Here is a 24,141-nt window from a genome sequence, read left to right on the forward strand (position 1 = left end):
AAGGATCGTCGGGAGGGCCCGAGGGACTCGGCAGCAGTGGCTCACATCAGTGAAGACCCATTGGCGGACACGTGATCACATTACACGGGGTCCATCATTTGATTACCAGTATGTGCTGACTGGTTAGCCATAAGGTCCTTGCATACTATTTATATGTGAAGATTGAGAATAGTAAACCCTCATTTGCCCTGATGAATTTGCTGAAATAGGAGCAATGAAACATGTCGGCTTGAGGATGAACAACTATGGTATATAATTAACCAATTTTAAATGGGAGGTTTTGCAGCAACAGAATAAAAGATAAGCCGCCAGCAAAACCTTGCCTGGTTTTATTTGTTTGTTTGTTTGTGTGGGGGTCTATGTATGTACAGATTATTCTACAGTAGTGTCTATATGTACTCACTGGTCTTTCTTTGTCACTATTCTCACGTGTGCACTTTTGATTTCGTCTGTGTACACTTTGTTTCTTCACATAGAGTGAGTGACCAATGATGAGAAGAGGGTTAACCGGTGATTGTTAGCCGGGAACCCTCTCGGGTGTTACTACCGTGAGGCACTCACTCTATTTTCTACACTTTTTCTGGTCCAAGGAAGTGTTGGCCTGTGTTTTTATTGTGTTGAGTTATGTATACATCCTGACCATAGGAATAGTGTTATTTCACACATCCTGGGTATATATACTGAGAACGAGATACTATACCCCTTGTATTGGTCTAATATACGGATGAAGTAGATTTGGTAAGGCTTTGTGTGATTAACTGTTAATTGAGTCGGGGCAGCCTTACCGATCACCTTCCCCCTATACCCCTAGTGATTTAAAGAGAAGGGGTCAAGCCAATTATTAAAATCTCCAGCAACAATAATATTAGGGTTAGTAATTGAAGATAAGTTTAGTTTAATATTGTGCCAAAAATCTGGGTCCGGTTTAACCGGTCCATAAATATTAAAGAAGGTGACAAGATTATAATGAACCATGGCTTGTAGCATTACCCATCGTCCAATCACATCATTCTCAGTTGATCCAATTTGTAATTTTAAAGATTTATGACAGAGGATGGCAACGCCACCTTTGCGATTTATAGCTGGTGAGAAAACAACTTGACCCACCCACTGACGCTTGAGTTTAAGAAATTCAACATCATTACAGTGGGTTTCCTGTAAAAACGACAATCAAGTTTTGATAAGTGAGAAAGTACCTTTTGACGTTTGACGGATGACCCAGACCACGGAAATTCCACAAGACAACATTAAACATAATAATGTTTAAAGAACAGGAGAATAATCACAGTGATGACGAACTGCAAGATACAACAAAGAAAATGAAAGACATTGGTCATAGAAATCTGGAAACATACTAGAAGTAATAAGAAAGGAAAGGAAACAAACAGAACAATCAATTATAGAGCAAATAAAGGAGGGAAAGGGTGACAGGAGAAGGAGGGAGGAAAGAGGTAGAAAAAACAGAAAAAGGAAAGATGGAAAAGAAGTGAAAGAAGTGAAAGAAATAAAGAGATATGGGGACATATCAAAGACAAAAAGCTAGTTCTGAAATATAAAGAGAAAGAAATAAGAATTGGGCATGTCAGCCCTCAAGGACAAGAGCAACAATGAGAAAAGATGGAGCTGAGGGAGATAAGGGAGTTGGCGATTTAGAGAATTATAAAGAAGATTAGGCGGCATAGGACAACGTAGGGGTATAAAACAGAGACCACAACAAAAAGATGATGAAATATAAAGCAATAACAAGTTAACTGAATTAAGAGCATAGAGCATTGGTATCCATAGACATTCTGGTAACGGAAAGCAGAAACTGTCTTAATTTAGAAGGATCCTCAAATGAACGGGAGACACCTTCATGAGTTATCTTGCAGAGACAGAGATGTAAGAGGCCATAATGAATGTTCATAGATTTCAATTGTGGATGGAGAGCTTGAAATTCTTTACGCCTGGCATTGGTAGCGTTGGAAAGATCTTGCGATATGAAGATGTTAGGGCCTGACAAGGTGACGCTTTTCTCTGGCAATTTTTAATACCTGCATCAGGTCGATGAATTATAGAAACAACATAATAATACCACGTGGTTTGCTGGAGTGAGGTTGAAGATGACCAAGACGATGAGCCTGCTGGATGTTGAGTGAAGTCGAGAATTGAAGGTTGAGAAGATCAGATAAGAATTTCTTTTAAAAAGAAAGAAGATCCGTACCTTCAACATTTTCAGGTAGTCCATACAGTCATAGGTTGTTTCTTCTTTTGCAATTCTCCAAATCCTCGGTATGAAGTTTAAGCTTATTGTTTTCTTGTTCCAATGAGGGTATTTTAGTAGCCACATCTTGAAGATTACTTATACGTTATTCCATTTCAGACCTTTTACCTTCCATACTGATCCATCAGTCCTCAATCAGTTGCAGCTTTTCATTTGTGCTATTCATGAATGGTTTTAGTGCACGCAGTTCATCTAGAATTGAATCCAAGACCGGATTAGACAAAGACTGCACCGGAGAAGGAGAATCATTTTTGACTCCTTTTGGTTTATCGCCAGATGAAGATATCTTCGTGAGAGAGACTGTGTCACTAGCCATTTTGATCAAAATGTATTTGTCGGTGATGACGTTTTTGAGAAGTAGAGATCCTTCTGTGCACAATGACAAGTATCTCAATAGGGATATGGAAATTAAAGAGTCCCAATGCTGATGAATAATACAGCCAAATACCAGATGATTGGACTATGGCATGTAGTACATTGTAAAGTAGAGATTAATTGAAGAGTTTGCAAGCTTGTACAAATGCAGGAGATTTGATGTGAAGTAAAGGAGTCCTCCAACACAGACTTGAGTCATCATACAGCAAGAAGTGCATGAGAGATGCTGGAGGAGGTCACCAGGTGGCCGCAAAAAACTCCTTTGTAAGCTTCATAGAATAATAAAGTACAATTATCAATCATAATCCTGTCAAGCATTGAAGACACGCTCCCATAAAGGGACCTACTAATAGCTGTCTACGTTTCAGGCCACAACGAGCCTCAAGTAATAAAGCAGTTATGCTTGCTAGAGGATTTCCTAGACAGAATGCTCACCAAGGCATTCAGGCTCGTTAAAGAGATGAGCAAGGCGTAGAGAGAAAAGACCTCCTAGAATTAGGCATCAGAGGGAAGCAACAAGTGCAGTTGAAGGCATAAACAATTGGCTCTGCAGGGAGCAAGAAGACAATAAACATTCACATGAGAGGAAGTGTGCACAACTGGAGTGTGATGCACGCAGACAACATACACAGCTTGAGTGAAAATTGCAAAAAACACAGCTTGAGCCCGTCCTGTGTTAACTCTCCTGTCTCCTGTAGTTTTGAGCCATCACTCCCTAAATATAAATATGCCTTCAGGAAGCCACAGTTGGAGAGACATTCTGCCCTCATATAATTCTCAGATAAAACGGACGCCTGGCAAACAAAATTGCAGCCACTCGCGACAGGAGGATGTAGTCATGGTAAAGGTGGTCGTACTATGCGAACCAGACTCACCTGTTGCCGCAATTAGGAGCCGCCATATATCTGAAAGCGTATATAGTGATAAAGGTGCAAGAAGAGGTCACCAGATGGCCGGAATCACCCTCATGAACTCCGTGAGGAGACGGAGCTCAGCTAAACGCCACCTTCTTGCCACGCGTGTAAGCCACAGCCCCCCAAAATAAGATAATTAAACTTTTTTTTGCAGGCAGAGAATAATTCCCTAAGAAATAAATGGATCACTGCCTCTCATTGTCCGTGCTGGCCATGTCATATTGCTTTTTTTCTAACTTTCAGCCATGTTGCAATGCTGTACAACATGGCTAAAAGAAATTGACAAAGCCAATATGGCTCTCACACGTGAGACTTATTAGCTTTACCAATGTTTGTTTCTGCAGAACTCGTTGAGAGAAGCTGGCACTATCACAACACAACCTGTGCAAGGCTTCTTATATTGAGCACTGTCAATTACGAGATTGTTCAAAATCAGCTAGACTTACTTCGTGGCCCATTGTATAATTGAAAGTATTTCTCTTTGCTTATATTTCTGTTGGTAAAATCCTGAATAAATGCTATAACGTCTGTGTTATGGTGTGTAACAAGTGAAAGAATTATCATAATTTCTACTATTTGTGTGCAAATAGGAAAACCTGTGAAGTTGGGTGGAGGCTAAATGTATGCATTCTATGGTGACCTTTGCAATCTGTACCTGCTACTGTCAAGGAGCATGCATAAGTTTTAGGAAATTATACTTGTCTGTTTGCCATTTTAGATATATCGATGTTAGATGACAATTTGAAAGGTGCTATTTTCTGTTTTTTTACATAGATTAAGAAAAAACTTGAAGTCGTTTATAATTGTTCACCCATCATGGTTTATCAGAACTGTTCTCACCGTGACGCGGCCTTTCATCAGGTAAAATGGCTTCCAATTTTAAACAACTTTTACACTCAGAATATGCTTCTGCAGTCTGTTTAGAACTGTTTAAGTTTAACTTGACATGTAATTGTTTATTGTAGATTTCCGCCCTGTATTTACTCTATTGTGTTTGTACTGGATGACATTTTTATCGCACCTTCGGAATCCGTGCTAAGTTATATTCACTATCACACTGCTCCTCAATGCTCCCCATTCCAAGCATAGCTTCCCCTCCTTTTAGCGCCTCAGATGACCCTCACAGGTGGTCATCTGTCGCATTCTATGGACTCATTTATGGGGATTTGGCACAGCACATCGTAGCAAGTCACCGTGCTGCGCTACCGTTTATCAAAGTGAAAGGGCAGGAATGCATTGTATTTATCCAAAACGGTGCATTCCTGTCCTTTCCTCATGCGCTCGTGATGTTTCGGCAGGCTAGAGCCAACACAGGCACACTGACACCATGGTGCAAGGGTGCGTGTGTTGTCAGAAGAATTCTTTAAATGCAGGAAGGGGCACCTTCCTGCACATTCCTGCACAGAAACAATCCCTAGAGGTGTTTTCCTCTTTCTATGTGAGCTGCAGGATTTTATTGGTGGTTCTGTAGTTTGACGATGGTGCTGCAATTTTTCTGTAGTTTCTAAAGTTTGGTATATACATAAAAAGTAATGTTTTGCTAGTTATTTGTATGATTACGTTTTTCAAGTCAGATATCATTAAGTATGAATGAATAAATGTTTTACTTACTTCTGAAGGAATGTATATTCTTTCTTCCGATTTTATTTTCTGGTTTGTTGTGGGCATTCTGGCAGATTTTTTGTCATTATGTAGCTTTAATCTTTTTGGTGTGGTAAGTGTTGAAGTGTTGTGCTCCCTTAATATTGTATTTTAAATTATTTGTATGTTTTTATTGGTTAGTTTACTTTACTGTTGTTTTTATTGGTTAGTAATCATTTGGTTAGACTTTTTTCATCAGTTATTTTCTTTTATGGTGGATGCTAATAAGTGTTTCTGTTTTTAAAATACATAAATGTTTATATTTTTGGTGGGTATGATGTATATTTATAATTCTGTGGGGGTTCTGGTATATCCTTGCCAAATCGTGAGGCGGCTGCATGAAGGCAATTACAGCCAAAAAAGGTATAGCAAGGAAGGTAAACTCACGGACCCTATCCCTGTAGAAAGAGGTGTCCGTCAGGGATGTGTCCTCGCCCGACCCTTTTTAGCCTAATTATAAATGGGTTAGTTGATTTTCTACTTATTGAGAAAGATTTGGATGTCCCTAAGCTGGCAACACGCAAAATTCCAGCTATGATGTTTGCCGATGATACTTTATTGCTATCGAAATCTCCTATGAGGATACATAGGGTACTTAATAGATTTGATGCATTTTGTAAATAAAAAAAGGGCTTGAGATTAACCTTCAAAAAATGTAATTTATGGTGTTTAACTCAGCCAAAAGTTCCCGCTCAAATCCATCCCTTAATGGCACACCCCTAGAGAGAGTATCCGCTTTTGACTACCTCGGCATAACTATCACAGAAACAATGGATTGGGGGGCTCAAATAAATAAATCTACTCTCAGACTAGCACAAACAGGGGCCCTAGTGAAGATTTTTCGTAAATCCAGTCGCAAGCCTGTGAGCCCACCGATAGATATATATAAGGTTCAAGGCAGGGGAGCGGCATTGTATGGAGCAGAGATGTGGGGTCATTGCTGTCTTCACAGCCTTATGAAAATAGAAAACACTTTTTTCAGGCAACTGTTTGGTCTCCCTCGGAGCTCCCCACATAAGGTAAGGGCCATTGCTGAAGGAGTCAAGCTCGAACCTATTTTATTTTGGAGGCATCTATGGGCTACCCCAGAACTTGTAGATTATAGGGACGAACTTAGAGAGGTGATGAGTTTACCAGGGACAAGGAGATTACCCTGGCTCGCCCACTTTCGACATACCCTAACGAATATGAGACGGGGCAATCTCTGGGACAACCCAGAAGAGGCATGTGCCATTTTGTCCAAGAAAGAACTAAAGGACTGTTACTCGGAGCATAATTTGGCACAACTACAGAGTAATCCCCTAGTAGGCAAGTTAACTGCAGCTTTTTTAGAAACTAAGGATGTGTACAGCCTAGAGCCAGCATTGAACAATATCAAGCCGGCAAGAGCCAGGAAGCTATACCTCCAGTTCAGACATGGGGTGCTGCCACTTCGCGCCTTTACAAACAAATGGGCTGGCTCACAAACCCAGGGGTGTCTGGCTTGTGACTGTATCATAGAAACAGTCTATCATGTGTTTTTTTTGTTGCCCCGGTTATCTCAAAGAAAGAAAATGGTGGTTGGTCCAGATCTGCAGAAACTTGGAAACTAGGCGATGCTCTGAGGCCTATAGGATAATTAACAATGATACTAGCCTCCCTATAGCTTATTCGGTAGCAGATTTTCTAATCTCTATGTGGTGCACTCGAGTACTCCTAAAGTCAACTCAGAAAAATTAATAGTAAAATTAGAAATGAATGACGATGATCTAATCTCTGTTCACCCCTTGTTTAACAATGATTCTCCAAAGGTATTAACTGTCTAATCTCGAATTATTGTTATGATTTAACTTATTTACTTTCAACAGTAATTTACTGTTATTCCGGATTGATGCCTTTAAAATTCGAATGTATATACCAGAGTAGTCAAAACTGTACATGTGGCACATGCACTTTATAATATTCACTATTACCCCCTATTTCTGATCGTTACAGCGACTCATATGAAGCAAACTCCTACCACTTAGCTGCCACCATAGTTTGTATTGTATTTTATAATGTGTTTAGGCCATGACTGGCTATGTTTTTATCTATTTTTTATAATTGTACGTATCTGGCTTTTTATATTTATTTTTAAGGGAATGAAATGTGAGATGTGTGCTATTTTATCTATGCTTTTATGGTCAAACTGGCCAAAATTACACTATTATTGAATTGAATATTTCTAATTTAATTTATTGTTGTCTAATCTTTATATTACATTCTGTGTATTAAGTATTTTTAGTTTCTTAATTAGTTGATATGTTGAAGTGTGTATTTGTACGTGTTTACTGTTTATTTTAGTGTTATAAGATAAATATAATGTTACATTATTCATTAATGTTTTAAAAGTGTAATTTTATTTTTATTTGAATTAAAATGAAGGTCATGTATTGTTTTATAATATATTCCTTAGTTTATTATGATATTAATGTATTCAATATTGTGTATTTCGATTTTTTTGACATTTTATTTAAATCTAACCATATTTTTGTTTCTAATATTCATGTTATCTATATAAGTAGAACTAGATAGTTTTAACAACTATATTTTAGTTATCAATATTTGTGCTTTTATTAGTTAAATATAGGAAGGCAATATAATTTGTAAACTACATTTAATTTCTGATATCTGTGAGAATCAATATTGTTTTCCTCGATCTTATGTCATTGATCCCTGCTAAGGATTACATTTTACAAAGTGAACCCCTGATTGGAATAATTGGAACTCTACTTTATGAGCTACTAGGGAAGTCTCATCTGAGTTACATACCATTTCTTTTTGTGGTTTGCTGTGCCCTCATACAAGTATCCTAATCTGAATCTCTGTACTCAGCAGTGTCCAGACATGGGGCCCAATTCACAGAAGTAATACGAGACAAAATCCTAAATTTACTACTTTTGGTATTCACAGAAAGCATTTAGTAGTAGTAAAGTTAGGATTTTGTCTTAAGTCTGTCTTAAGTCTGTCTTAAGTCTGTCTTAAGTCTGTCTTAAGTCTGTCCTAAGTCTGTCCTAAGTCTGTCCTAAGTCTATCTTAAGTCTATCTTAAGTCAAACTTAAGACAAAATCCTAACTTTACTACTACTAAATGCCTTCTGTGAATACCAAAAGTAGTAAGTTGAGGATTTTTTCTCAGATTAGTTCTGTGAATCGGCCCCACAGATTAGAAGGATTCACACTTCAGGCATGTTGAGGAAAGGTAAGTGAAGAACCTTCAAAGGAATAACCAACCAGGGGACTGCTTTGATGATATAGAGGTCCAACAGCCTAGTGTTTTGTAAATACTCCGGGGGACAAGTGCTAATGTTGGTAAAGTCTTTATCAGATCTAGTGAAAATGTGAAAATGGTGAAATAAAACAACAGAAACCTGACTCAAAAGATAGAATGTTGCAGATTCAAATATTAAAACAAACTAAACAAAGAGAAATAAATCAAACTCATTTAGCGAGCAGAACTTAAACCTGCAGTTTTCCTGCTTTATTTAGAGTCAGGAAAACTATTTGGTGACTGGTGAAGGAGCGTCCAATGCCTCTGCCAGTGGTAAACCTTAACCCAGCAGTCTGTCCACCACAGGAATGCTGGGTCTCAATGATGGCCGCCCTGCCTTTTTTAGAGTAGGGAGACCATCACTCATTTTACCTTCAATTCGGGGTCATCTGTTCTTTGTTTTCAAGAAACCAATGCCTGCTTTAGAAGTTTGTTTCTTGAGAACAAAAAGCTGAGCGGGTACACATGGTGTCTATTTGGCTAACTTCATAGCTGTCAAAGGAGCTGCCCTGATGGCGGCTCCCTTCACAGCAGTGCGGCCCTGCAAGAAAGGCAGGGATCTAAATGCTATAGGTGGCTTGGCACCAGGATAACAAAAGTCATGACCTCCTGCCCCCTAGAGGGACTACAGGCTACCGCTAAAACGCTAAGTAAGTCCCCAGTACACATGATCTCTTCGGACATTGTTGTTCTTTGAATTCTCTACCCAGGTAGTGTACATACTTCCCCACTTTCTGAAAGGATTTCTCTTTTCCTTGGCTGCTTTTGCCATTTTTCCATCCCAGTATCCACCACAGTTTCACCATCCGCTTGTTTTGGGCAACTAATGATCCCATATAGCCCTAGTATTTTTTGCTTAGCCGTCAGCAGCATATGTGATGCAGGTTTCTCTTTTCTGTAATGAGGTGGGAATATCTTTTTACCGGGCTTTCTCTAAAGTATCCCCTCTAAGCATTTCGCTATATGAGACTTTGTTGTTTGCATGACCCTTTCACCAGAGGATGGCCCCACTCGTGGGAATGACCAATGTTTGTGTGTCATGGAGCACATCTCCCCACAATCCCTCCAAAATGTAGTCCCCCCACACCCGGGTGCCCCATTTGCCCTAGGTTTTCTGGATTATAGTGCCACCTACATAAGCTCTTTAGGAGTGCCTCTTTTCCACTTGTGGGCTTTGCAACGCGATTGGCTTTTCTAAGTATGTCTCTCCATTGCTCTACATCTAAAATTATACCCAGCTCCCTCTCCAAAGATCTCTGGTATGGTAGTTCCTCTTCCTGTATTGCCTTATGTAATAGTCAATAACTCCTCGAGAATGCATGCCCTCCTTCGTAGAATTCCAGGAGGGATTCATTGTGGACGCTGGAAATATCTGCCATTCGGTTTCCGTGTCACCAAAATCCTCCAGCAGTTGTTCTTGATTTCTCCCTCACTTAGCACATCTCAAATCACTATCACTTATGCTGTTCCAGACTCTCAGGGTGGCATTAGTGTGTGGTCTATCATGTTCCAGCTTTTCTAGTTTTCCCTCCGAGTCCAACTGATAAGGTTTTACAAATGTGACCCCTATAGTATTACAGCAGATTGGGTACTCCAAAACCCCCATCTCATCACCATGAATGCACTGTACCTTGCTTATTCTAACTTTCTTCCCTTACCTTATAAAATATGAGCATATATTTTTCAGATCTGAATTGCAGACCCGTTTTATGTGCAGTGTTAAAGTTGAAGTTTGGAAGATGTATACGATTTTTTGTAACACAGTCACTTTCAAGGTTACTGCTATATGTCCTAGCCAAGAGACCAAATTATTCTTCCAACTCACTAATTTTAATTTTGATGCTGTTTGCACTGATTGTAAGCTAATCTTCTTGGTTTTAGGTAGGGTCCCTGATATCTTGATCCACGGACATCTTATTGATTATCTGCCCATCTAAGAGGAACTAGCCCATCAGTGTCTGAATTGCCACTTTAGACACTCAACCCTTCCAATTTGCTCAGGTTGATTCTGAAGCCCAGCACTTGCTCCAGGTGCTTCTCCATCTAGGAGCTTGAAGTTTGTGGGATCTACCAGGGAGAGTAGGATGTTATATCCATCCATAATTAGCTTAACACATTTTTCCCTCTCAGACCCCCTTGCTCAGGTTGTTGACCCTGATCCCCTGCACCATTGGTTCCATGGTAAGTGCAAACAAGAGTAATAAAAACTTAAACCTCCGACTCGTCCCTCTTTTTTTATTGATCGACTGGGACATGATGTTGTTCACACAAACTCTCTGTGAATGATACCCACCAGACCCATCGGAGAAACTATTCCCCTATGACCATGGCATGCAGGGTATCGCATATAAAGTCTCAGTCAGTCCTGTCACATGCTTTCTCAGCATCAAGACCAGGGCTATTTTTCTGCTTCCCTTTTTTACCATCATCTGTGAGGTATATTGATTGATGTAAAAGGACTGAATGGTGCCCCCTCCTTAGAGAATCAGAAGGTTAAGAGGTATGCTCTGCCAAATCCCTCAGGTTTAGGGTTCAGTTAATTTAGAATCCATGAGACTGCCTCACAGGTTTTCAAAAGTTGACATGTTTGGGCTTACTGGGCAGTTACATGGTGGATGTTTTGAGAGCTCATACACTTGGTAATAATTGTATTTGCGCTGCCAGTCATATTGTATGTTGGTCATGGAGGGAATCTCTATAGACATCTTGTGCAACATAAACAGTGCCTATAATTCAGCCCAAAATAGCACCAACAGCTATTCACTACAGTGGTGGCCGGTATATTTGGCAGGGATTGAGGCGAGTGGGCTACACACACACAAACACACCCATTCACAACATTCACTCACAACAAATGCATCCATTTATACAAGCACCAAACATCCAGAAACATAAAACAAACTTGTACTGCGGCTCTGGGAGATGAAAGCCTTGGCGGACCCAGGAGGGTGGGGATTGCTGCCTTTCCTCATTGGCTCACCTAAGGTCAGCCAATGAGGGAAGGCAGCAGTACCTCACTCGTCAAAGAGTGGGATGGGGTAAGTGAGATTGCTGACCCCACCCCACTGTGTGACTCAATGTCACTGTTTGACACTCGGTCCTGTAATCTAATACATTCAAAAGTGGGTATTAAAGGAAACAATACTTAATTTTTCTTGAGACGAGTACTTTCATTGCCTTCTCAATTCAACTTCATTTGATCAACCTTAAACTATCTTTTACATACACAGGGCAAGGTTGCCTATTTAAAACGCAACATGTAACAACAAATGACCAAATAATTTACAATACAGCATTCAACAATGTGAAAATACACAATAATGATAATAACCCTACAAACACACATATATATATATATATACACATATATATATATACACTAGTGTCTTCCTCAGATTGTAGGAGAACCACTAACAGGAAATCCTCAAAATGTCACACTGGATGGCTATAGATTCGCCAAGCTCACGTGAAACATACAAAAATGGCAAAAAATTGCAGATATTCTAAGATTCCTCCACTGGTGTGTCGACGTGACTACGTTTGCGCCTGGTCTTCTTTGGCTTCTTCAGGACTGGGTTAAATATATTATTCACTCACACAGACCGGGTCGGTCAAATATCCAACCATATCACTCACAGCGGCCAAATTGTTAAACTCCTTACAACCAGAGATTGTGTCCACTTCTACAATCTCTCTATATTGGGGATAAAATCTCCCGCAGCAACCCTGGCTCGAGGGCGCCGGGGAATAAATTCAAGCTGCATGTGCAGTCTGCTTCACTGGCGTCTTCACCTGTTGGACTCGGAGGAGAAGCCGCCAGTGAAGCAGACTGAGCACGCAGCTTGGATTTATTCCCCGGCGCCCTCGAGCCAGGGTTGTTGCGGGAGATTTTGTTCCCGATATGGAGAGATTTTGAATGTATTAGAGTACGTCCCATACCCAGGTATTCAATGGTAAATTGGGTATACCCCTGTTGGTTAATCATGACACTCGGCCCTGGGCACTTGGGGGTTTATAACTGAAGTGCCCAGGTCTGAGACAAATGGTGACCCTCCCCCTTGTCACGAAAGGGATGGCCTTGAGGCCTTTTTGGAAGGCTGGGGAGGTCACATATGCAGGACTGTGAAATCCTCAGCCTGGTAAAGTTCAGTTCAGGCACCCAGGAGCCTGCACATTTATCGCATGTCTATCTCCTGGCTGCCTGACTTGCACAAGAAGAGTGCCTATCAGGCTGACCTTTGCTCAGCCTGACAGGCACTCTTCTTCTCTGGAAAAAGGTGAGTGGGCTTGACCCTTTCACCCATATGGATGGTCCGCAGCTGATTTACTGTCTGCTACTAGTAAATAAAAATACTTTAATTTGGTAAAAACAAATTTGTGAATGTTATGAGATTTAAATATTGTCCAATACAGATCATCAGTTATGTGTAATTTACTATGGAAGGGAGAGTCACCAACTGGTTTACTTCCTGGCTCCTACTGAGTCTGGCTCCTCAAGACAAGTCCAGCCCAAAACTAGTCTCTGACAAACTGGTTGCTATGGGTTCCAATGCAAAATAGTAAAATGAGACTCAAACCCTCAAGACAAGTGGCCCAGTCCGTCCACCACCCATTGCTCCTTCGCCTTTTCCACAGTTTTCTGCACCGGTTTCCCTGCAATATCACTGAAGATCAAAGAAAACAGATTCCAATTTCAGCTTATCACACCCCTTGTGCTTTTAGTGTTTTTAGCAGTCCCACCCTGCACAAACCCATAATACTTACCAATTACGTTAAAAAGAAAATGTCAGCATTAAGACGCAGTAACAGCTAAGGTATTTATGTGCTCTTTGTCTACAATCCTGTTCCAATGCACATTTCTGCCTAGTTTGTACAATTTCATGGCCATTTGCCCTGCACTTTGTTGCCTAGGGTTGACAGTTAAGCAGTAATGTACATACTTAAATTACTTTCCACAATAATGTTATAGTGTCCATATTGGCTACATGTTCACAATAGCCCAAAAACGCCGAAGCGCACACAAGTTTACACAGAGAAACACAGGCAGGTACACGGATATTCAGAAAACATGCACACAGAAATGCTAAGCCTCGAGCATCCCAGACAAGCACAGTGGCACAAGCCCCACACACACCCACTTCCCTTCCCAGATATCCTACGTCTATCTCCCCATTTGCTCTCCTTGGCCCAACCCTAACAACAAAGGTCTATCCATTTCCCATGGGGTAGTTGGTTTGTGCAGCAGCTGTACAGTAATATCTTACCTAAAAACCATGTCATAAATGTCATCTAAGGACAAGTCTCATAGATTTTCGGCAATAACTACTGGATAATTATGAAATCTTGAATTCTCAGATTTCTTTCTCTGCTTTGAGTTAATTAATCTTTTGAGGCATTCAGGGCCTGGTAATCCAGCAAATAAGAAGGTGGAATGTTCAGGATACAAAAGGAGCAGCAGGCATGGGCGTCCGCAGGGGGGGCAAGAGGGGGTGCGACTCCCCCCCCCCGGATCGCCGGTCCGTCCGTGCTTGCCCAGTGACATTGTGGTATTATCGCTCAGGCAGCGCACTTTGCTGTAGTGAACGCCCATGTGTTCTGAGCAGGAAGGCCGTCAACATTCCTTTTACGGAGGCCTTTGGTCCCCTTAATTTTCACAATTACAGCAGGCTGTGCTGTTTCCCTGCGAGAAGCACCAGGAGTTTAAACATTCTCTCACTTGGGGCCTCTCACACTTTTCTTTGAACTCTAGAGGGTGCAGCAGCCCCTCCCCGACCTCGAGCAGACTGTGGACAGGCCCATTGTCATTCTGTCTCCTGCTGACCATCACATAAAGAATGACAATGGGCCGTCTGCCTTTAACGTGCCTTGCAGACGTCCTACCTTTGTTTTCCAAAATAAAAAAAAGTGTGTCAGCAAACACCGCCGGCGCAGCAGCGCACAGCCAGACACTCTGCTCTATGGGGCCCAGGTGATTCACAACAAAGCCTCATTAATAAGTAAATGGTCTTTTAAAGACCTGTGAAGTACTCGGGTGCGGCTGTGTGTGTGCCTGGGAAGCTGGGGTGAGGTGACAGAGGGTGACAGACAGAGGGTGACAGACAGAGGGTGCCAGACAGAGGGTGACAGACAAAGGGTGACAGAGGGAGGGAGACAGGGAGGGAGACCGAGGGACGGAGCTAGAGACAGACAGAGGGAGACAGAGAGAGAGAGAGGGAGACAGATAGGGCGGGAGACAGAGAGATAGGGCGGGACACAGAGGGAGAGAGAGAGGGAGGGAGACCGAGGGAGGGGGACAGGGAGGGAAACATAGGGAGGGAGACAGAGGGAGGGAGATAGAGACAGATGGAGGGAGACAGAGAGAGAGAGGGAGAGAAGAAGACAGATAGGGCGGTAGACAGAGAGAGACGGAGACAGATAGGGTGGGAGACAGAGGGAGGGAGACAGAGGGAGAGAGACAGAGGGCGACAGACAGAGGGAGATAGAGGGAAAGGGCGACAGTGGGAGGGAAACAGACAGGGAGACCGCTAGAGGGAGATAGAGGGAGGCAGACAACAAGAGGGAGAGAGACAGAGAGAGAGGGAAAGAGAGGGAGATAGAGAGAGAGGGAGACAGAGAGAGGGAGACAGAGAGAGAGGGAAACAGATAGGGCGGGAGACAGAGGGAGAGAGAGAGGGAGTGAGACAGAGGAAGGGAAACTGAGGGAGGGAGACAGGGAGGGAGGGATACCGAGGGAGAGAGACCGAGCGAGGGAGATAGAGACAGACAGAGGGAGACAGATAGGGCGGGAGGCGGAGGGAGACAGACAGACAGGGAGACAGAGGGTGACAGACAGAGGGAGGGGGACGACAGAGGGAGGGAGACAGACAGAGAGACAGAGTGAGACAGAGGGAGGGAGAGGGTAAGAGAGGGAGACAGAGAGAGAGGGAGACAGAGAGAGAGGGAGACAGAGGAGAGGGAGGGTGAGGGAGACAAAGAGAGAGGGAGACAAGAGAGAGGGAGACAGAGAGGGAGATAGAGGAATGGAGGCAGAGGGGGGAGACAGAAGAGGGAGACAGAGGGACGGTGACAGAGGGAGGGAGAGAGAGGTAGGGAGACATAGAGAGGGAGACAGAGAGAGAGGGAGAGAGGGAGAGAGAGAGAGAAAGAGAGAGAGACAGAGAGAGACAGAGAGGGAGGGAAGCGGAGAGAGAGGGAGGGAGACATAGAGAGGGAGACAGAGAGAGAGAGGGAGACAGAGGGCGACATATGGAGACAGATGGAGAGAGAGAGACAGAGGGAGAGAGACAGAGAGGGAGGGAGACGGAGAGGGAGGGAGACAGAGAGGGAGGGAGACAGAAAGGGAGGGAGACAGATGGAGGCAGAGACAGGGACAGGGGCAGACAGGCAGAGACAGACAGAGAGATGGAGAGGGAGACCGAGGGAGGGAAACCGGGCCAGACAGGGACAGACAGACAGATAGAGGCAGAGACAGGGACAGACAGATAGAGGTAGAGACTAAGACAGACAGAGAGACAGAGAGGGAGATGGCGAGGGAGACAGAGGGAGAGAGAGAGAGACAGAGTGTGGCAGAGGGAGGGATTGGGAGGGAGAGGGAGGGAGACAGAGGGAGACAGAGAGAGAGAGGGAGACAGAATGAGGGAGACAGAGAGAGGGAGATAGAGGTAGACTGAGAGAGAGGGAGGCAGAGAGAGGGAGACAGAGGGATGGAGAGGGAGACAGAGGGAGGGAGACAGAGGGAGGGAGACAGAGGGAGGGTGACAGGGAGGGTGACAGAGGGAGGGTGACAGAGGGACGGTAACAGACAGAGTGCGACAGGGAGAGAGAGGGAGACGGAGAGGCAGAGAGAGAGGGAGGGAGACAGAGGGCAGGAGACAGAAGGATGGAGACAGAGAGAGGGAGACAGAGGGAGAGGGAGACAGAGATAGAGAGAGACAGAGAGAGAGGGAGTGAGAGAGGGGGAGACAGAGAGAGAAGGAGACAGAGAGAGAGAGACAGATTGAGGGAGAGAGACAGAGAGAGGGAGACATACAGAGGGAGAGAAACAGACAGATGGCGACAGAGGGAGGGAGACAGACAGGGGGAGACAGACAGAGGGAGACAGACAGAGGGAGACAGGCAGAGGGAGTGGGGTGACAGAGGGCAGGCACAGGGAGGGAGACAGAGGGAGGGAGAGAGAGAGAGAGAGGGAGACAGAGGGAGGGAGGGAGACGGGGACAGAGAGGCTGAGACTAAGACAGAGAGGGAGATGGAGAGGGAGACAGAGGTAGAGGTAGAGGGAGACAGAGGAAGAGAGACAGAGGAAGAGAGACAGAGGAAGAGAGACAGAGGGAGAGAGACAGAGGGAGAGAGACAGAGGGAGAGAGACAGAGGGTGACAGAGGTAGGGAGACAGATAGGGTGGGAGACAGAGGGAGGGAGAAAGAGGGCGACAGACAGAGGAAGATAGAGGGGAAGGGCGACAGAGGGAGGGAAACAGGGAGACAGACTGAGGTAGAGAAACAGACAGATGGCGGGAAAAGGAGGGAGACAGACAGAGGGAGACAGACAGAGGGAGTGGGGCGACAGAGGGCAGACACAGGGAGGGAGACAGAGGGAGGGAGAGAGAGAGAGGGAGACAGAGGGAGGGAGGGAGGGAGACAGGGACAGAGAGGCTGACACTAAGACAGAGAGGGAGATGGAGAGGGAGACAGAGTTAGAGGTAGAGGGAGACAGAGGAAGAGAGACAGAGGGAGAGAGACAGAGGGAGGTAGAGGGAGGTAGACAGAGAGAGAGAGACAGATGGAGGGAGACAGATAGGGCAGGAGACAGAGGAAGGGAGACAGAGGGAGGGAGAAAGAGGGCGACAGACAGAGGAAGATAGAGGGAAAGGGCGACAGAGGGAGGGAAACAGACAGGGAGACTGATAGAGGGAGATAGAGGGAGGCAGACAGACAGAGACAGACAGAGGGAGGGTGACAGAGAGAGGGAGACAGAGAGAGGGAGACAGAGAGAGAGGGAGACAGATAGGCCGGGAGACAGAGGGAGAGAGAGAGGGAGGGAGACAGAGGGAGGGAAACCGAGGGAGGGAGACAGGGAGGGAGGGAGACAGATAGGGTGGGAGACAGAGGGAGGGAGACAGACCGACAGGGAGACAGAGGGTGACAGACAGAGGGAGGGAGACAGACAGAGAGACAGATAGAGGGAGACAGAGGGAGGAGAGGGTAAGAGAGGGAGAAAAGAGAGTGGGAGACAGAGAGAGAGAGGGAGACAGAGGGGGCAGAGGGAGATGGAGGGAGGGAGACAGAGGGAGGGTGAGGGAGACAGAGAGAGAGGGAGACAAGATAGAGGGAGACAGAGAGGGAGATAGAGGAATGGAGGCAGAGGGGGGAGACAGAGGGACGGTGGCAGAGGAAGGGAGAGAGAGGGAGGGAGACAGAGGGAGGAAGAGAGAGGGAGGGAGAGAGAGGGAGGGAGACCGAGGGAGAGAGAGGGAGGGAAACAGAGAGGGAGGGAGATGGAGGGAGACAGAGGGGACAGAGGGAGAGAGAGAGAGAGGGGGAGGGAGACAGGGAGGGAGGGAGAGAGGGGGGAGAGAGGGGGGGAGACAGGGAGGGAGACAGAGAGGGAGGGAGACATAGACAGACAGAGATAGAGACAGATGGAGACAGGGGCAGGGGCAGACAGGCAGAGACAGACAGAGAGATGGAGAGGTATACAGAGTGAGGGAAACAGGGACAGACAGACAAAAAGAGGCAGAGGCAGAGACAGGGACAGACAGATAGAGGCAGAGACTAAGACAGACGGAGAGACAGAGAGGGAGACGGAGAGGGAGACGGAGAGGGAGACAGAGGGAGACAGAGGGAGACAGAGTGTGGCAGAGGGAGGGAGAGGGAGAGGGAGGGTGACAGGGAGAGGGTGACAGACAGAGTGAGGGAGGGAGAGAGAGGGAGACAGAGAGGGAGGGAGAGAGGGAGGGAGACAGAGGGAGGGAGACAGAGGGAGGGAGACAGAGGGCGGGAGACAGAGGGGGGAGACAGAGGGGGGAGACAGAGGGAGGGAGACAGAGGGAGGGAGGGAGACAGAGGGAGGGAGACAGAGAGAGAGGGAGACAGAGAGAGAGACGGGGAGGGAGACAGACAGAGGGAGGGAGATAGAGGAATGGAGGCAGAGGGGGGTGATAGAGGGACGGTGGCAGAGGGAGGGAGAGAGGGAGGGAGACAGAGGGAGGAAGAGAGGGAGGGAGACAGAGGGAGAGAGAGGGAGGGAGACAGAGATGGAGGGAGACAGAGAGGGAGGAAGACAGAGAGGGAGATGGAGGGAGACAGAGGGGACAGAGGGAGAGGGAGAGGGGGGGGGGAGACAGAGAGGGAGGGAGAGAGAGGGGGAGGGAGACAGAGAGGGAGGGAGACAGAGACAGACAGAGATAGAGACAGATGGAGACAAGGGCAGGGGCAGACAGGCAGAGACAGACAGAGAGATGGAGAGGGAGACAGAGGGAGGGAAACAGGGACAGACAGACAAAAAGAGGCAGAGACAGGGACAGACAGATAGAGGCAGGGACTAAGACAGACAGAGAGGGAGACAGAGGGAGAGAGGGAGGGTGACAGACAGAGTGAGGAGGGAGAGAGAGGGAGACTGAGAGAGAGAGGGAGACAGAGGGAGGGAGACCGAGGGAGGGAGACAGAGGGAGGGAGACCGAGGGAGGGAGACATAGGGAGGGAGACAGAGGGCAGGAGACAGAGGGAGGGAGACAGAGGGAGGGAGACAGAGAGAGAGGGAGACAGAGAGAGAGACGAGGAGGGAGACAGAGGGAGGGAGAGAGAGGGAGAGAACAGAGGGAGACAGACAGAGGGAGACAGACAAAGGGAGGGAGAGAGAGGGAGGGAGACAGAGGGATAGAGAGGGTGGGAGACAGAGGGAGAGAGAAGGAGGGAGGAAAAGGGAGAGAGAGGGTGGGAGACAGAGGGAGGGAGGGAGACAGAGAGACAGAGAGAGGGAGGGAGACAAGAGAGAGGGAGACAGAGAGAGACAGACAGAGTGAGTGAGACAGAGAGAGGGAGAGATAGAGAGAGGGGGACAGAGATAGAGAGAGGGAGACAGAGATAGAGAGAGGGATGGAGACATAGAGAGAGGGATACAGAGAGAGATGAAGAGAGAGAGAGAGAGAGAGAGAGAGAGAGAGAGAGAGAGAGAGAGAGAGAGAGAGAGAGAAAGATGTGTGTATGCCAGGTCTGGTGGCTCAGTGGACGAAGGTGTCCGCTGCTGGGGCATGTGTTCAACCTCATGGTCATAGTTTTTTATTGTTGCTCTAGCACCCCCTCCCACACTGACCCCGCCCCCACCCCCACCGGTACAGCCCTCGGCCACAAAGAACACTGTAAATTTGGCCCCCAAGAGAATGTTTGTGAGTACCCATGCTCTAGAACCACATCAACATGATTTAGAATTTTTTTTTCCGGCCATTTTTAGATTTTCCCTGTTTTATTGTAGTTCCCAGGTCGTCTGCGGTTGCGCCTCACAAGATTTTTCTCTTCCCACTATGTTTTTCTTTGTTTATTTAAGCTCTTTGTCTTATTAGATTTTTTTTTATGTATTTAATACTTGTGCTCAATCATGTCAAAGGATGGTACTGCGGATGTCCTTGACAGCAGGTGTAGTTTGTAGTAAAGGATATCCAGAGACAGCAGTTGACTTTAGTAGGTTTCTTTATTGTAGATAGGAGGTAGAGTAAGAGCAGACCATCCACCGCAGCAGCAACCGGTAAACTGCCACAATGTGGAACATACAGAGAGAACATAGAGTAGAACATGGAATATGGAATATGAGGAATAAGTATTCTTAAAAAGACTAGAAAGGCAACCAACAAAGTACTAACAATGTACTACACATCTTCTCCCTTTCTGTTGTTTGAGAAAAAAAAACCAAATAAACAAATGAAACTTAACAAATAAAATCTTGCAGGTAAGCAGGAGGCCGCCGAGGCCTAAGAGAACGTGCAGAACCAGAAGTACTTTGAACAGGGGCAAGACTCTGCAACAGAGCAGGAGCATCACCCCCACCAGAAACATTGACTTCATCTTGAACGTGAGAATTAGGGGACGCACCATTGGAAACCAAGTGACCACTAGTGTCATTAGCCAACAAGTAACCACTAGTAACAGAGTCATCAGCACAAGGAGTGGGAGAAATGGAACCATCACTAGACAAAGGAGACAAAGAAACAGAAGGCTTTTGCCTCTTGTAAAGGGCAACTCTCCTGAAGTTCCAGCATTCGCCATTATTGAGAATGACGCAATGGTTGAGCACCTTCTTGACCTTAAATGGACCCTTGAACTTTGACAAACCTTTCTGTAACCTCCCCAACTTGATCTTGACCAAATCACCTACGAGAAAAGGAGGAGAAGAAATGGTCCTGGAAGAAAATTCGGCAACACTGGTTTGGACATTATCCGGAACATTACCCTGAGCCTGTAGAGTGACAACATCCCTCACCCAGGACGGAAACAACTTCAAACCAGGATCACGTCCTCTCATCAACTGAAATGAAGACAAATCTCCACAAGCCAAAGGGGTGGTACGATAGGCCCATAACATTTCGTTCACCATCTTCCTAACAATATGACCACCACTGGATGCCATCTGTATAATGCCCTTGACAACATTGTTGGCCCTTTCGCAAACAGCATTGCCCTGAGGGTTGTATAAGGACGTACGGTGATGGGAGACACCACACTCTTTCAAGAAAATTTGCATATCCTTGGACGTGAGTTGTGGACCATTATCTGTAATTAAGACAGAAGGCAAGCCCTCATCCTTAAAAAGATTTCCCAAAAACCTGATGGTATTGGGAGTAGTGATATGAATTGGTGAAATGAACAACCAACCACTTGGTGAAGACATCAACAACAACAATGGCAAATCTGTCACTTTCACCTAACTCACCCATTGGACCAATGAAGTCAAGAGATATAGTATGCCAGGGCAAATTTGGAGAAAGGATGTGCGCACCAGCAACCACTTTAGGACCAGTTTTTAACCGCTTCTCCCCTTCCCTGCAAAGAGAACAATTCTCAATCCAATCAACAACTTGGGAGTCAACCCCAGGCCACCAAAAGTGATCCTTGAAGCGTCTTTGGGTGAGGGACTGGCCCATGTGCCCCTCATGTGCCAAAGCCAATAACTGGGTCCTCAACCCAAAGGGGGGTATAAATTTCTCACCTTTAAAGAGAATATCTCCAACAATGGAAAGTTCATCTAAGACCTTAATGTAAGGCCGAACAGAAACAGAGACAGAGCTCTCATGTCTAGACCCCAATCTGATAAGTTTGATGACCTCTTGAAGAGTGACATCAACAGACATCTCCCTGGACCAATCACTAGAGGAAAAAACACCTTCACCCACAAAAACAGCATCTTCAACTGAAGCTACAGCAACATCATCCAAGTCTAAAGGCACAACTGAATTGTGAGGAGAACGCCAGTCCATAGATAGTCTCGAAAGACAATCGGCCTGAACATTTCTCCAACCTGGAATGTATTCCATGGAGTACTGAAATTCTTGTAACCTGGCCGCCAGCTTCATAAGTCGGGCCGAACCCTTTCCCGCCCCACCAGGAGAAAGGACTTTGATAAGGGGCTTGTGGTCAGACCGCAGAGTGAACTTCATGCCCCACAAATATGTGCGGAAGTATTCAACCGCCCAAGAGGCAGCTAGTGCCTCCCTTTCGATAACAGAATAATTCTTCTCTGTATCAGTAAGGGTCCTGGAGGCAAAAGCAATGGTGACTTCTGACCCCCCTTTCAATTGAGACAGCATAGCCCCCAGACCATGCGCGCTAGCATCAACAGTGACAATTGACTTATTATGTACATCAAAGGGAGATAACATCTTTGCATCACAAATCTCATTTTTGATATTTACAAAACACTCTTGCTGTTCAGGTCCCCAAGAGAAACCCACACCCCGTTTAAGCAAAGATCTTATGCAAACAGTCTTATCAGAAAAATTATTTACGAACTTAGAATAATACTCTATTAATCCCATGAAGGAACGTAGCTGATCTTTGTCACAAGGTGGAGGCGCAGAACGAATAGCTTCACACAAGTCCTTTTTTGGCTTGATGCCAGAGGAAGTGATAGTGTAGCCCAAATAGTCCACTTCATCCACCCCAAACAAACATTTGTCCTTGCGTAGAGTAAGACCAGCATCAGATAACTTTTCAAGGACAACACCGAGAGTGGAATTGTGCTGGCATTCAGTAAGGCCATAAATCAGGATGTCGTCCTGAAAATAGACCACCTTCGGCACACCTTCGAAGATACCAGATACCATGCGTTGAAAAACGCTAGCTGCTGACTTGAGGCCAAAAGGCAGACGAGTAAACTGATAGGTACCCCAAGGAGTGATGAAAGCTGTTAAACATTTAGAGTCCTTATGTAAGTCAATTTGATGGTATGCACTCCTGAGGTTCAATTTAGAGAAAAATTTTGCCCCATTGAGAGTGGTAACTAAATCAGCTGTGTTAGGTAGCGGGAAGGTGTCAGCAACAACGCAGTGGTTAAGGGACCTGAGGTCGACACAGAAACGGAGCTTGCCGTCCGATTTCTTGGTGACGACAATGGGTGAAGCCCAAGGAGAGGCCTCTACAGGTTCAATGACCCCAGAACCTAACATGTCGTCAAGGAGACCCTTGACCTCGTCCCTAATGATAATAGGAATACGTCTCACCTTGTGTTGGACGGGGATTGAATTGGGTTTGATTATTATCTTATGTGAATATCCCTTGAGCTGACCCAGACTCTCACCAAAAACATTCTTATACTTGGAGAGTAAAGAAAACAACTCAGTGTCCTCCACAACCATGACCTGAGGATCAGCTCGGGGATTCACAACAATAGAGAGGTCATATTGGTGTATCCAACCAAGGATAGCTGGACCAGATTCTGAGACATACACTTTCCCAAAAATTTGTCTTGTAGAAAACACAATGTTAGCCTCAAAGTACCCGAATATGTTTAAAGGTTCACCCTGATACCCACCAGGAGAAATGTCCTAAGGAAAGAGAGGACCCATACCCCACAAGTCGACAAAGAGTGAGTTGGGAATAATGGTGTAACGCGAACCAGTGTCCACCATCAAGTAAACATTTTTATCATTTATAATGAAAAGAGCCTTAGGTCTGTTTTTGCGTTTGTGGTCTTCACGTTGAAGGCCACAGTCATTACCAACCACCAAAATCTTATCTGTGTCATCCTTAACTTCTGAGATGTCACCAACACATGAGACAGAGGAACGAGCTTTACCTCTGCAGACACGAGCATAATGCCCCAACTTACCACATTTCATGCATTCCTGCTTAGCTGCAAAGCAAAATTTAGAATCGGAAGCATGAGCAAAACTGCCACATCTCAAACATTGCCTAGAAGAAAGAGGTTTAACATTGCTATTACTCTTCACATTAACTGTTTTTTTGTTGAAAAACTTCCTCTGCTTAAGAAGAACAACATCGTCTTGGTCATCATCTTCCTGATTTGGAAACATGTTCGAATGACAAGACACCTCACCAACGTCACTTGAAGTAGCTCTCTTTTCTAGTTTTTTCATGCACCCCTCAGATTGTTCAACAACCTTTGCCAAATCAATTGCCGTTTCAAGATTGGGATTCTTCGTTGCCCAAAGACG

The 24,141-nt window shown here is 45.2% G+C and overlaps 1 protein-coding gene across 4 annotated transcripts in view; it reads left to right on the top strand.

The window, feature by feature from the left end:
* Nucleotides 1-24,141, top strand: part of LOC147727294 (protein prune homolog 2-like) — a 1,486,257-nt gene that overhangs the window by 1,308,630 nt on the left and 153,486 nt on the right. For all 4 annotated transcript variants that reach the window (XM_086961350.1, XM_086961348.1, XM_086961347.1 and 1 more), the window contains exon 15: nucleotides 4,327-4,413. In XM_086961350.1, coding sequence (XP_086817476.1) covers nucleotides 4,327-4,413 — 87 coding nt within the window. The remainder of the gene's footprint in view (nucleotides 1-4,326; nucleotides 4,414-24,141) is intronic.

Source organism: Lissotriton vulgaris, chromosome 3_1, assembly GCF_964263255.1.
Source record: "Lissotriton vulgaris chromosome 3_1, aLisVul1.2, whole genome shotgun sequence".
Classification (NCBI taxonomy): domain Eukaryota; kingdom Metazoa; phylum Chordata; class Amphibia; order Caudata; family Salamandridae; genus Lissotriton; species Lissotriton vulgaris.